General features: G+C 57.5%; 2 protein-coding genes across 3 annotated transcripts in view; both read left to right on the forward strand.

The window, feature by feature from the left end:
* Window positions 1–7,092, forward strand: part of SPIB (Spi-B transcription factor) — a 46,888-nt gene extending 39,796 nt beyond the window's left edge. For both annotated transcript variants that reach the window (XM_050771450.1, XM_050771449.1), the window contains 2 exons: window positions 266–416; window positions 4,140–7,092. In XM_050771450.1, coding sequence (XP_050627407.1) covers window positions 266–416; window positions 4,140–4,438 — 450 coding nt within the window. In that variant the 3' untranslated portion in view covers window positions 4,439–7,092. The remainder of the gene's footprint in view (window positions 1–265; window positions 417–4,139) is intronic.
* Window positions 7,093–8,925: 1,833 nt separating this feature from the next.
* The window catches only part of MYBPC2 (myosin binding protein C2), a 37,046-nt gene continuing 31,532 nt past the window's right edge, over window positions 8,926–14,439 (forward strand). Inside the window, exons 1-5 of the mRNA XM_050771447.1 lie at window positions 8,926–9,050; window positions 11,682–11,771; window positions 12,321–12,407; window positions 13,294–13,442; window positions 13,898–14,015. Coding sequence (XP_050627404.1) covers window positions 9,032–9,050; window positions 11,682–11,771; window positions 12,321–12,407; window positions 13,294–13,442; window positions 13,898–14,015 — 463 coding nt within the window. The 5' untranslated portion in view covers window positions 8,926–9,031. The remainder of the gene's footprint in view (window positions 9,051–11,681; window positions 11,772–12,320; window positions 12,408–13,293; window positions 13,443–13,897; window positions 14,016–14,439) is intronic.

Here is a 14,439-nt window from a genome sequence, read left to right on the forward strand (position 1 = left end):
TTGCCCCTCTGAACAAGTGAGTCAAGAGAGGTAGTGATGGGAAGCCAGGGACAGGGCAGCCTCACATTACCTGTGTTGGACCAGCTTTAAGGAGGTGCCTCAGGTGTCCCCTGGCCACAGTGTGGTGATCTGAACAAAGGCCAGAGTCCACGCTGTCAACAAAGAGGGAGACCAGAGCCAGGAGGGCCACCGCCTTGGCCTGAGAGGAGGAAGTGGAGGGAGACAAGGGGTCCCTGGACATGCAAGTGACCCTGACCTTCCGCAGACCCTGGTTTCCCCGGCATATGCCCCGTACCCCAGCCCCGTGCTATCAGAGGAGGAAGACTTACCGCTGGACAGCCCTGCCCTGGAGGTCTCGGACAGCGAGTCGGATGAGGCCCTCGTGGCTGGCCCCGAGGGGAAGGGATCCGAGGCAGGTATGCGGGAGTGGCTGGGGTGGGGGAGATGCCAGCTGGAGATGGTTGGGGGGCTGAGAGCACCATGGCTTCCTGGGCCTCTACATATATGCCAGCACTCCAGGCAACTCCAGATCCACACCATCTGCTGGCTGTGTGACCTTGGGTAAGTGCCTCTACCTCTCTGTGCCCAGGTTTCCTGTCTGTGCGATGGGGATGGAGGTGATAGTGTCTACCCTCCTGAGGTCGTTGGGAGGATTAGATGGGATAATAAGTGTAAATGGGACAGCAGTGCCAGGCACAGAGTAAGCACTTCAATAAGTCGACCTCTTCCCCATCATTCCTGACACAACAGCTATGGAAGTAATAACACTGTCAACCCCCAACGCTTCAACCCTTGCCCTGCCCATGTGCCCAACATCCTTTATGCTCAACCCCAAGAAAGCTGAGATCATTCCTTACTTTCTGTGCCTGGGCCTCGCTTTCTCATCTATAAAGTGAGCATCATTGTCATCGTCCCTATCTCACGGGGTTATGACGGAGATTAAATGAGCTCATAATTGTAAAGCACCTTGCAAAGCACCTGGCCCTACAGGCTCCACAGTGGATTGTAAAAATCAACACACAGGCTGGGTGTGGTGGCTCACGCCTGTAATCCCAACACTTTGGGAGGCTGAGTGGGGCAGGACCTGAGGTCAGGAGTTCGAGACCAGCCTAGCCAACATGGCAAAACCCCGTCTCTACTAAAAATACAAAAATTAGGCCGGGCGCGGTGGCTCACGCCTTTAATCCCAGCACTTTGAGAGGCTGAGGCAGGTGGATCATGAGGTCAAGAGATTGAGACCATCCTGGCCAACATGGTGAAACCTCACATCTACTAAAACTACAAAAATTAGTTGGGCGTGGTGGTGCGCACCTGTAGTCCCAGCTACTCGGGAGGCTGAGGCAGAAGAATCGCTTGAACCCAGGAGGCAGAGGTTGCAGTGAGCCGAGATCTCACCACTGAAGTCCAGCCTGGTGACAGAGTGAGACTCCATCTAAAAAAAAAAAAAAAAAATTAGTGGAGCATGGTGGTACGTGCCTGTAATCCCAGCTACTCAGGAGGCTGAGGTGGGAGAATTGCTGGAACCCAGGAGTCAAAGGTTGCAGTGAGCCGAGATTGCACCACTGCACTCCAGCCTGGGTGATAGAGCAAGACTCCGTCTCAAAAACAAACAAACAAAACCACAGCCTCATTAAAAAAAAAATTTAATTAATTTATTTTTTGAGACAGAGTCTCGCTCTGTCACCCAGGCTGGAGTGCAGTGACACGATCTCAGCCCACTGTAACCTCCACCTGCTGGGTTCAAGCAATCCTCCTGCCTCAGCCTCTGGAGTACCTGGGATCACACCACGCCCAGCTGAATTTTATATTTTTAGTACAGATGGGGTTTCTCCATGTTGGCCAGCCTGGTCTTGAGCTCCTGACTTCAGGTGATCCATCCGTCTTGGCCTCACAAAGTGCTGGGATTACAGGCATGAGCCACTGTGCCTGGCCACACAGCCTCATTTGTGGCTGAGGAGACTTCAGCTCAAAGAGGTTAAGTCACCTGTTTTAACTTAGGACATTTAAGATGGAGAGGATCTCTCCAATGACTAGGGAAGACATAAGATGGAAATAAAGATTTTATTTATTTTTATTTATTTATTTGAGACAGGGTCTCCATCTGTCACCCAGGCTGAAGTGCAGTGGCGCAATCTAGGCTCACTACTGCCTTAAACTCCTGGGCTCAATCGATCCTCCTGCCTCAGCCTCCTGAGTAGCTAGGACCACAGGCATACACCACCACACCTGACTAGTTTTTTAGATTTTTGTAGAGGTGAGGTCTTGCTATGTTGCCCCGGCTGATCTCCAACTCCTGAGCCTATGTTATCTTCCCACCTCAGTCTTCCAAAGTGCTGAAGTTACAGGCATGAGCCACCACACCCAGCCGGAAATAAATGATTTTATTGCTTATAGGTCCTGGGGCATACATGGCATGCCTGGAGGCACACACACACACACACACACACACACACACACACACACACAGGTCAGGGAGTGCAGGCAGGGAGGGAGAGAGAGAGGGATCAGTGGACTGATGCCTTTATTGGGTCCAAGGTGTCAACCAAACAGGTTTCCTGAGGGGGGTTTTAATTGGTGGGTTCAGGCCAGGCACGATGGCTCATGCCTATAATCCCAGCACTTTGGGAGGCTGAGGCAGGAGAATCGCTTGAGCCCAGGAGGCAGAGGTTGCAGTGAGCTGAGATCATACCATTGCACTAGCTTACAGTAGCTTGTTGACTCAGCTACTGTAATCTTAGTAGCTGGGATTACAGGCATAAGCCACCACACCCAGCTAATTTTTGTGTTTTTAGTAGAAACGGGGTTTCATCATGTTGGCCAGGCTGGTCTTGAACTCCTGACCTCAAGTGATCCGCCCACCTCAGCCTTCCAAAGTGCTGGGATCACAGGCATGGCCCACTGCACCCAGCCTCCAACTTATATTTTAAATGAATGTCGAGGCAGCCTAAAATTATAAGAATTCAATCAGGTGCAGTGGTTCATACCTGTAATCCCAGCATTTTCAGAGGCCGAGGTGGGAGGATCACCTGAGGCCAGGAGTTCAAGACCAGCCTGGGCAGCATAGTAAGACACCATCTCTACAGAAAATAAAACAATTAGCCAAGCCTGATGATGCATACCTGTAGTCCCAGCTACTGGGGAGGCTGGGGCAGGAGGATTGCTTAGGCCCAGGAGGTCGGGGCTGCAGTGAGCTGTGATTGCTCCTCTGTACTCCAACCTGGGTGACAGAACGAGACCCTGCCTTGAAAAAAAAAATTTAAAAAATGTCACTATGTCACCACCCCAAGGTCACACTGCTGTAAAATGGCAGAGATGGGATTCTTGTAGCCAGTGCCCTGCTCTGAAACTCCCAGTTATTGGCCGGGCGCAGAGGCTCACACCTGTAATCCCAGCATTTTGGGAGGCCGAGGTGGGCCGATCACCCGAGGCCAGGAGTTCGAGACCAGCCTGGCCAACAGAAACCCTGTCTCTACTAAAAATATAAAAATAAACTGGGAGTAGTGGCGCATGTCTGTAGTCCCAACTACTCGGGAGGCTGAGGCAGGAGAATTGCTTGAACCCTGGAGGCAGAGGCTGCAGTGAGCCGAGACTGAGCCATTGCACTCCAGCCTGGGCCACAGAGCAAGACTCTGTCTCAAAAACAAAGAAAAGCCTAGGAGCCCAGGAGTCAGGTGCCCTGGCCTCTCCCGGGACCCTGTCCCGGTTTGAGCTGAGAGGCTGGGAGACCAGAAGCAGGAGAGATAGCCAGGCCAATGCAACTGCCTCCAGATCTGTTTGCCTCTCCGTTATAATCCTTTGAGCAGCGCTGTCAACCCATTTCACAAACTCTTTCATCCACTAGCTCAACAAATAGGGAATATTACGTGCTGGCCGCAAGGCAGAAGGCAGGACAGATGTAAATCTCGAACATTAAAGCACAGAACTCCGGAGGGGGCCTGGGGAGGATAGCTTCGGGCAGGGGGAGTGACTTGCCCCGGTGGTGAGGGGCGCAGAGCCAGGAGTATGTAACAGCCACTTCCTCACCCCACTTCTCAGATCCAGGAGATGGAGGCCGGGGCGGAAGTCTCGGAGGAGGGTGGATGGGGAAGGCGGGGCCTTAGGGACCCCTCGCCTAACGCGTGCCCCCGACCTCACCGCAGGGACCCGCAAGAAGCTGCGCCTGTACCAGTTCCTGCTGGGGCTGCTGACGCGCGGGGACATGCGTGAGTGCGTGTGGTGGGTGGAGCAGGGCGCCGGCGTCTTCCAGTTCTCCTCCAAGCACAAGGAGCTCCTGGCGCGCCGCTGGGGCCAGCAGAAGGGGAACCGCAAGCGCATGACCTACCAGAAGCTGGCGCGCGCCCTCCGAAACTACGCCAAGACCGGCGAGATCCGCAAGGTCAAGCGCAAGCTCACCTACCAGTTCGATAGCGCGCTGCTTCCTGCAGCCCGCCGGGCCTGAGCACACCCGAGGCTCCCACCTGTGGAGCTGCTGGGGGACCTCACGTCCCAGCCAGGATCCCCCTGGAAGAAAAAGGGCGTCCCCACACCCTACCTGATATGACTTATGCATCCCTACCTTTTGGGGGTAGGGGGAGTGCTGCCCTGCCATAATCCCCAAGCCCAGCCCGGGCCTGTCTGGGATTCCCCACTTGTATCTGGGGTCCCTCTGGGATTTCTTTGTCATGTACAGACTCCCCAGGATCCTCAGGTTTGGGGTGACAGGACCTATGGACCACTATACTAGGGGAGGCAGGGTAGCAGTTCTTCCAGAATCCCAAGAGCTTCTCTGGGATTTTCTTGTGATACCTGATTCCCCAGTGAGGCCTGGGACCTTTTTAAGATCCCCGTGTGTCTGTAAACCCTCAATCTCATCTGGGGTGGGGGCCCTGCTGGCAACCCTGAGCCCGGTCCAGGGGGCCCTCTTGTCGGATCTGAGATCTCCTCCTTATGTCTGGGGCCCTCTGGGAGCTGTTGTCATCTCAGATCTCTTTGCCCATCTATGGCTGTGTTGCCACATCTGTCTCCTCATCTTTGAGATCCCCCAATTCTCTGGAACCATTCTGCTGTCCCTTTTTATGTGTCTGGAGTTCCCCAATCACATCTAGGGCTCCTCCGAGATCCTTTTGTCATGTCTGAAATCACTCTTGAGAGGTCTGGGGTGCGGGGGGATGGGGAAATCAGTGAAATGTGTCTTGTCTGGGCCCTGTCAGGGACACCCTTGTCATATCTGGGATCCTCTAATCACATCTGAGACCTCCTAGGCTGTCCATCTGATATGCCCTTTCAGGGACCCCACAAAGACTGAGTTCTCATGGGGACCCTACCCTTCCTGGTGGCCCTCCCTATGGCCATGCTGAGGACCACTCTGGCTACATGACTGATTTTTGGGTGATCATGGCAGCTCCCCACCCACGTCATTTCTAACCAGAGGTCTCAAGGTGGTCACCCCCTGCCCCCCAACCCAGGCCCCGGTCCCTGGTGATGGTCTCTTTAGTTCAAAGGAGCATTTGGCGGTGGAGGTGTGAGGGATCCACATTAAAGCAGACCATCAGCTGGGAGTGGCTCACACCTGTAATCCCAGCACTTTGGAAGGTGAGGCAGGGGGATGGCTTGAACCCAGACATTCAAGACCAGCTTGGGCAACATAATGAGACCTCATCTCTACAAAACATTAAAAAAAGAAAATTAGCCGGGCATGGGGGTGCACACCTGTGGTCCCAACTGCTCAGGAGGCTGAGGTGGGAGGATCTCTTGAGCCCAGGAAGTCGAGGCTGTGGTGAGCTGTAATCGTGCCACTGCACTCCAGCCTGGGCGACAGAGTGAGACACTGTCTTAAAAACAAAAAACAAGGCCGGGCACGGTGGCTCATGCCTGTAATCCTAGTACTTTGGGAGGCTGAGGTGGGCGGATCACGAGGTTGAGAGATCGAGACCGTGCTGGCCAACATGGTTAGTCCCAGCTACTCGGGGGGCTGAGGCAGAAGAATCACTTGAACCCAGGAGGCAGAGGTTGCAGTGAGCCTAGATTGCGCCCCTGCACTCCAGCCTGGACCACAGAGTGAGACTCCCATCTGAAAACAACAACAAAAAACAGCAGACCATTCAAAATAGGGAGACTTTGCATCACCCAGATTTCTGCCTTCACTTAAAACTTCGGACGATCTGGAGAGAGTGGGCCAGTTTTTGGAGGGGGGTGGGGAGCTGGAACGGGAGGACAGTAGCCTTTCTTAATGGGGTATTTGTTCTCCAGTTTGCCCCAGTCACTGCCATCCTTGGCTATCTTACCCCAGCAGCTTCTCAAGCCCGTTTGCTTTAGATCACTGTATAAACCCAGCTGGAACTGAAGCCTGGGTGGACTATGGAGCACTGGTTGTGACCCCCAGGGAGTGTCAAAGGCTGAGGGCCAAGAGGCCAGAGGTCCTGGAGCCCGGGTGGACAGGTGGATCTAGGGTGAATGACTTGCTGCTTCCCAACCTTAGTTTGTGCCTTCTGTGAAAAACAGAGAGGAGGAGGAGGAAGATCTCAAAAAGCCTTTCTGGCCCAGTACAGTGGCTCACACCTGTAATCCCAGCACTTTGGGAGGCCGATGCAGGTGGATCACCTGAGGTCAGGAGTTCAAGACCAGGCTGACCAACATGGTGAAACCCTGTCTCTACTAAAAATACAAAATTAGCTGGGCGTGGTGGCGCATGGCTGTACTCCCAGCTACTTGGGAGGCTGAGGCAGAATTGCTTAGAACCTGGGAGGCAGAGGTTGCAGTGAGCTGAGTTCGTGCCCTGCACTCCAGCCTGGGCGACAAGAGCGAAACTCCGTCTCAAAAAAAAAAAAGCTGTTGCAGCCCCTGTTGAGCCTTTGACACCGCCTGACTCCCAGGAGGAGGAGGAGGAGGAAGAAATACCAATGACCCAGAGACACGAGAAGTCCATGTGGAGGCACACAGCAGCTGGTGGCAGAGCCCAGGCTGGGACCTGCCCTCAAGAGAATGAGTGGGGAGGAGGAGGGAGGAAGGGCAGGTAAAACGTCCTTCCCAGGGCCCCCTGCAACGAAGAAGGTACTTTTTACAAGAGCTGTCATTGTTACCCTAAATGTGCAATAAAATTAGACACATCGAGGTGGACAAACCTCCTGGGACCTTTTTGTCAGGGACTGCAATCCTGCCCCTCCACTGGGGCCGCTGGCTCTCAGAGACACCGTGACATCACGGGTGATGATGAGAGGAGTTCAAAGAGACAATTATATGCTGGTCGGGAGCTCTGTAATCCCAACACTTTGGGGGGCCGAGGCAGGAGGATCGCTTGAGTCCAGGAGTTCGAAACCAGCCTGAGCAAGATAGTGAGACCCCTCCCTACCCGTCTACAAAAAAATAAAAAAATTATCGGGGTGTGTTGGTGTATGCCTGTAGTTCCAGCTACTCGGAACTACTGAGGAGGGAGGGTCACTTGAGCACAGGAAGTTGAGGCTGCAGTGAGCCGTGATCGTGCCCCTGCACTCCAGACAGGGCGAGACCCTGTCTCAGAAACAAACAAATCACAAAGAGACTATACAGCAAAACCTGTCTGAACCTTGAATGCCGAGAAATAAGAGACTTGACTTGCAGGCACAGGGGGTTCCGTTTGTTTTATGTCTTCCTCTCTTCCTGCCAATTGAAGTGCTCCACCTCCTCGCTTCCCCTTCCGTCTGGATCTCTGTCCCCTTCCCTCTGAATTGAGCCCTCGGGGGGCCGCGAGGGGCGCGAGGCTTCAGGTGGCCGCGGCACTGCAAGCCTGGGCCCCTCCCCAGCTTAGCGGGGCTCTAGGGACCGCAGTGGCAGTCTGCCTGGCAACCCGTGACATCACGCGGGGCTGACGTCGGATTGGCTAGACCCTCCCTGGAGGCGGAGAAGTTTCCGGCTCGTAGGGGGTTTTGGAAAAGGAGGAGGGGGAAGATGTACAGGAAGAAAAAGGTGAGGTACTTGTTTTTCCTCACACCGGGTCCCTCACGCCGCGTTACTAGCCAGGCAGTCCCCCGCCTTAACCCTAACTCCCCAACACCCTTTCCCTCCTTCCTCCCCACAACACCTGGCGTCCCCAAGCCCCGCCCCTCCCCAGGCTCCGCCCCTCGGCTCCCCGCCGCGTCCAGAGCTACCCCATTCAGAAAGTCACAGGTCCCCTTGCCGGGAAGGGCGCCAACGTCCGGGCAGCCCTCCAGGGCCTTCCCAGCCTCCCACCCGCCCCCGCTGGGGACGCCCACCCCGTACCCGCGTCCGGTGCCCGCAGTGCGCTCTCCGGGAAGAGTCGCGCGGAGCGGTCCCAGGAGGGGCGGCGGCCAGTCCGGGGTCCCAGATGGCCGGGGCCCCAGCTCTTCGGGTTTGCCAACGCGCGGGGCGCGAAACTCCCGAGTCCCAGAGTCCCGGCGCCCTCCCCGGAGGCGCAGGGACCTCCTCCCCCCGCCGCCGTCCTGCCTAGGCTGGGAAACCCGACCCTCCCTCCCGGCTCCGGTTTCCCGAAAACTCCTGACTTGCAGATGCTAAGAATGGCTTCCTAGACCCTGTCCCTCCCCCGCCTGCTTCATGCCAGAGCTCTGGCCCGCAGCCCTTGCCCCCTTGAGACCCTTAGTCTCTTCCTCTTCCTCCTCCCGGGACCCAGGCGTCCAGGCGCTCGTCCTTTCTAGGGAACCCAAGAATCTGGGACCCCAGCTGCTTCTGCCCCCAGACTCAGGGGTCCAAGCACCCAGTCCCCTCCTCCCTGAGATCCTGGAGTCCGAACCCCAGCCCCCTCCTCCCTCAGACCCAGGTGTCCGAGCCCCAGCCCCTCCTCTCTCAGACCCAGGTGTCCGAGCCCCAGCCCCTCCTCCCTGGGGGCCTGGCTCTCAGCCATCTCCCTAGGTCCAGCTGTTATTTCTCGCCCTTTAGAACATGCGGGCGGAATGTGGGGCGGCCCTATGGTCTGATGCCTCCCGGAGCCTTCTGGGAGTCTCAGGACTCATTAAAAGGCTCCCCTTAGGGGCCCACCTGTCCTCCCTAGGGCCTAGCGGGACGCGGCTGCGGTCAGAGGAGCGGGAGGAGGTCCCCCGACATGCCTGAGGCAAAACCAGGTGGTGCCAGGACCCCCTCCCTGTGGGGATGGGGCTGTTCTTTTCTGAATGGGGATTTGGGGCCCCTCTCTTTGTAGGGTTGGGAGAAGGAGGAGCCTTCGCTGTGTGAGGAGGAGGCTCCCTTTGCTGTGGGGGATGGGGGTTCCCGCATCGGTTTAGGGCGAGGGTCTCCACTCTGCATGGGGAAGAGGGTCCCCTTCCGTTTGTGACAGGAGTTTCCTTCCTTGTATGAGATGGGGTCGGTCTCGTATCTGTTGGGGTGAGGGATCCCCTTCACTCAGCAGGGACGGGGTTTCTTTTTCTATAAGTGATTGGGGGGCATCTCTGGTGGAGATGGGGATTCTCTGGTTGTAAATTGGGTTCCTTTTGCTCGATGGAGTTGGGGATCCTGTGTGTGTAGACTGGGTTGTTTTTTTTTTTTTTTTTTTTTTTTGAGACGGAGTCTCGCTGTGTCGCCCAGGCTGGAGTGCAGTGGCCGGATCTCAGCTCACTGCAAGCTCTGCCTCCCGGGTTTTTACGCCATTCTCCTGCCTCAGCCTCCCCAGTAGCTGGGACTACAGGCGCCCGCCACCTCGCCCGGCTAGTTTTTTGTATTTTTTAGTAGAGACGGGGTTTCACCGTGTTAGCCAGGATGGTCTCGAACTCCTGACCTCGTGATCCGCCCGTCTCGGCCTCCCAAAGTGCTGGGATTACAGGCTTGAGCCACCGCGCCCGGCCTTAGACTGGGTTTTTTATGTTTTTGAGATGGAGTCTCGCTCTGTCACCCAGGCTGGACTGCAGTGGTGCAATCTCGGCTCACTGCAACCTCTGCCTCCTGGGTTCAAGCAATTCTCCTGCCTCAGGTAGCTAGGATTACAGGCATGTGCCATCATGTCTGGCTATTTTTGAATTTTTAGTAGAGACGGGTTTCGCCATGTTGGCCAGGCTGGTCTCAAACTCCCAGCCTCGGGTGATCCACCCGCCTCAGTCTCCCCAAGTGCTTGGATGACAGGCATGAGCCCCTGCGCCCGGCCAGACTGGGAGGTCTTTGAATGTGATTGGATTCTCCACATCCGGGGGTGGCATCCTCTGGGCAGGGTCTGGTCCACTTCTCTGAGTGAAGACTCAGAGGGAGCCAGGTGCAGTGGCTCATGCCTGTCATCCCAGCACTTTGGAATGCCGAGGCAGGAGGACTGCTTGAGGCCAGGAGTTCAAGACCAGCCCGGGCAACATGGCGAGACCTTGTCTCTACAAAAAATTAAAAACTAGCCAGGTGTGGTGGTGCATGCCTGTAGTCCCAGATACTTGGGAGGCTGAGGCGGGAGGATCGTTTGAGCCTGGGCAGTTGAGACTGCAGTGAGCTGTAATCATAACCACTGCACTCCAGCCTGGGTGACAGACTGAGACCCTGTCTCTAAAAAACAAGCAACAACAGCAACAACAAAAATGGCCTGGTGCGGCAGCTCACACCTGTAGTCCCAGCACCTTGGGAGGCCAAGGTGGGTGGATCGCCTGAGCCCAGGAGTTCAAGGCCACCCTGGCCAACAAAGCAAAACCCCATCACTACAAAAAATACTAAATTAGCTGGGCTTGCGGGTGTGCGCCTGTAGTCCCAGCTACTTGGGAGTCTGAGGCAAGAGGATCCCTTGAGCCTGGGAGGCGGAGGTTGCAGTGAGCCCAGATCTTGCCACTGCACTCCAGCCTGGGAGACAGAGCGAGACCCTGCTGGGAAAAAACAAAAACAAAAAATAGATTCCAAGGGACCCTCTCTGTAGGATATGGGGTGATTGTGGATATAAAGATTAGTGGTTCCCATCTGCATGGAGTCACAGGGGAAGTATCTGTATTAAGGATGGGGGAGCCTGATTTCTGTGGACACTGAGGCTTCCCTGTGTAGGAATTAGCGAGGCTTCTTCATATAGGGAATGGGGTCCTTTCTGTGGGGTTTGGGGACCTTCTTTGAATGGGACTGGGGATCACTTTCTATGGAGATGAGGCTTTCTCTCTATGAGGAACTCACCGCAGGAATCCTGCACCTCTGGGCGGACCCCCTCCTGGGATGTCTGGTCCGCTGGCCTCAGGCCAAGCAGGTTGTGGGGTGGGTCCAGCCCCTACTGTAGCTGCAGACCCAGCCAGCAAGGAACAGGAGGCAGGGCAGGGGAAGGATGCTGCGGTCAGCACCAGGTGTCCAGTTTCCAGCCCAGAGGGAGAGCTAATTATACCCTTGGACCCAAAAGGTCAGGGTCTAGTGGCCTGGACGGATGGGGCAGGGCCTGCTGGGGGCAAGGGAAACCCGATCCCACAGACTCTCAGATCTGAGATAAATTTATACCTGAGGTGGGGGCCTGGACTCCTGGGTCTGAGGGAGGAGGGGCCGGGGGCCTGGACTCTTGGGTCCGAGGGAGGAGGAGGGGCCGGGGGCCTGGACTCCTGGGTCCGAGGGAGGAGGAGGGGCCGGGGGCCTGAACTCCTGGGTCCGAGGGAGGAGGAGGGGCCGGGGGCCTGGACTCCTGGGTCCGAGGGAGGAGGAGGGGCCGGGGGCCTGGACTCCTGGGTCCGAGGGAGGAGGAGGGGCCGGGGGCCTGGACTCCTGGGTCTGAGGGAGGAGTGTGCTGACCGCATGCTCAACTATGACTATCCCCTACCTTACAGCGGCCAAAAAGGCCCCTAAGGGCAAAGATGCCCCCAAAGAAGCCCCCAAGCAGGCTGCCCCTAAGGAGGCTCCTGCAGAGGCCCCCAAAGGTGAGGAGGTGTTCCCTCGGGCTCAGCCGACCTGGCTTCTCATCTCCGTCCTCCCCTCTACACCTCCCCCGGCCTTCCCCTCTACACCTCCCCCGGCCTTCCCCTAGCCTCTGTCCCTGAATCTGTCCCCACACAGCCCCAGGGCTGACCCACGCCTCCCATGCTCCCAGCCCTCCTGGGGCTCCCTGGCACCCCCAGGCAGAGCCCAGCCCCTCGGCTGGCATCAGTTCCGGTCAACTGACTGACTGATCACCAAGTTCCGCCCCAGTCTCTCTAAACCTCTCCCACCCCAAAGGCACATTCAGTGCCCTCCAGTCCACAGATGAGGAAACCGAGGCCCAACGGGGTGGGGGAGCCTGGCCAAGGTCACACAGCCACGAGGGTGACAGGTGGCCTTTCCCAGGTCAGGAAAAGCCATTTAATCCCCATGATGTTTGGTTTCTGAGCAGAGGGTCCCTCACTGTCCCTAAGTCCTTTCCCCAAAGCAGCCCACTGTCCCCTCCTCAGCCCATCTCAGACCTCCTCATCCTAATCCTGTCCCCTGAGCAGAAGCCCCACCCGAGGACCAGTCCCCGACTGTAGAGGAGCCTACTGGCATTTTCCTGAAGAAGCCGGACTCTGTATCAGTGGAGACTGGTGAGGGGAACCTGGGGGAGGAGGGGCCAGGGGCCTGGGTCTGAGGGAGAAGGGGCTGGGGCCTGGACTCCTGGGTCTGAGGGAGGAGGGGCTGGGGCCTGGACTACTAGGACTGAGGGAGGAGGGGCCGGGGGCCTGGACACCTGGGTCTGAGGGAGGAGGGACAGGGGCCTGAACTCTTAGGTCTGAGGGAGGAGGGGCTGGGGGCCTGGACTCCTGGGTCTAAGGGAGGAAGGGCTGGGGGCCTGGACTCCTGGGTCTGAGGGAGGAAGGGCTGGGGGCCTGGACTCCTGGGTCTGAGGGAGGAGGGGCTGGGGGCCTGGACTCCTGGGTCTGAGGGAGGAGGGGCTGGGGGCCTGGACTCCTGGGTCTGAGGGAGGAGGGGCTGGGGGCCTGGACTCCTGGGTCTGAGGGAGGAAGGGCTGGGGGCCTGGACTCCTGGGTCTGAGGGAGGAGGGGCTGGGGGCCTGGACTCCTGGGTCTGAGGGAGGAGGGACAGGGGCCTGAACTCTTAGGTCTGAGGGAGGAGGGGCTGGGGGCCTGGACTCCTGGGTCTGAGGGAGGAGGGGGCTGGGGGTCTGAACTCCTGGGTCTGAGGGAGGAGGGGCTGGGGGGCCTGGACTCCTGGGTCTGAGGGAGGAGGGGCTGGGGGGCCTGGACTCTTGGGTCTGAGGGAGAAGGGGCTGGGGGGCCTGGACTCCTGGGTCTGAGGGAGGAGGGGCTGGGGGGCCTGGACTCTTGGGTCTGAGGGAGGAGGGGCTGGGGGGCCTGGAGTCCTGGGTCTGAGGGAGGAGGAGCCAGGGTCTTGCCCTCAGTCTCCCTCTGGAGAGCCTTAGTTTCCTTCCTGGGCCTCCTTCCACTCCCCGCTGTTACCCACCCCGTGTAGGGAAGGACACAGTAATCGTGGCCAAGGTGAACGGGAAGGAGCTCCCGGGCAAACCGACCATCAAGTGGTTCAAGGGGAAGTGGCTGGAGCTGGGCAGCAAGAGTGGAGCCCGCTTCTCCTTCAAGGAGTCCCACGACTCCGCCAGCAATGTGAGGACCCCGTGGGCCAGAGGGCCGGCGGGGGGAGTGGAGCTTGTGCAGGACGTGCTCCTCAGAAGTGCTGTTGCCTGAGGCATCGCTGTGGGCCTGGAGCCGGGATGGAGAGTGGGCCCTCTGAGGATGGAGGTTGTGCGGGCTGCTGGGGAGAGGCTGTGTGAGGCAGAGGGGAGGATGCCTGGGGTTGGGTGGGGATGTATCTGGGCTTGGTCATGTACATTCCCGGCAATGCCTGAGGGAGCCAGGGACATGGGCCCCAGAAGTCCCGATGGGTCAGGTGTGAGGAGACAGAGCTGGCCATCAGATGCTGAGCCCCCTTTCGGTCTCCATTGGCCCCCCTGTGGGGTGGGGGTAAGGACTTGGAGATAGAGCTATGAGCGGACTCTGAGAAATATGGGGTGGCTCTAGAGGGTGGTCCCGTGCACCCACACCCCCGGCCCTGGACCCAGGTGTACACCGTGGAGCTGCACATCGGGAAGGTGGTACTGGGGGATCGTGGGGATTACCGCCTCGAGGTCAAAGCCAAGGACACCTGCGACAGCTGTGGCTTCAACATCGACGTGGAGGGTACGCTGGTGGGGGGTGGGGGAGCAAAGGGTTCTGTGCCTGGGGAGTGGGGGACAGACGTACCAGCCAGGTGTCGGGAGAGTGCATAGGCATGGGCATGAGGTGGGCACAGGTTTTTGGAGGAGGGAGTGCAGATTCTGGGGTCAGAGTATTCAAACTCAGGGAGATTTAGCATGGGAGGAGGTCTGGATTTGGGGGTTGAAAGTGTTCAGGGTCTTGGGATGCACATGCAAAGGCTTAGGAGGTGAGTTACACACATTCCACGTTCAAGAAAGTAGGCATAAAGCCTTGGGAAGTGAGGAGGGTGTCCAGGTTTAGAGAGTGTCCAGATTTAGAGAATAAGGGCATATAGGTTTAGGGTGAGGGTGTACAGGATTAACAGGAAATTACACGGATTTGAGGGCACATATATGGACCCCTGAGG

The sequence above is a fragment of the Macaca thibetana genome, chromosome 19 (genome assembly GCF_024542745.1).
Source record: "Macaca thibetana thibetana isolate TM-01 chromosome 19, ASM2454274v1, whole genome shotgun sequence".
NCBI lineage: Eukaryota > Metazoa > Chordata > Mammalia > Primates > Cercopithecidae > Macaca > Macaca thibetana.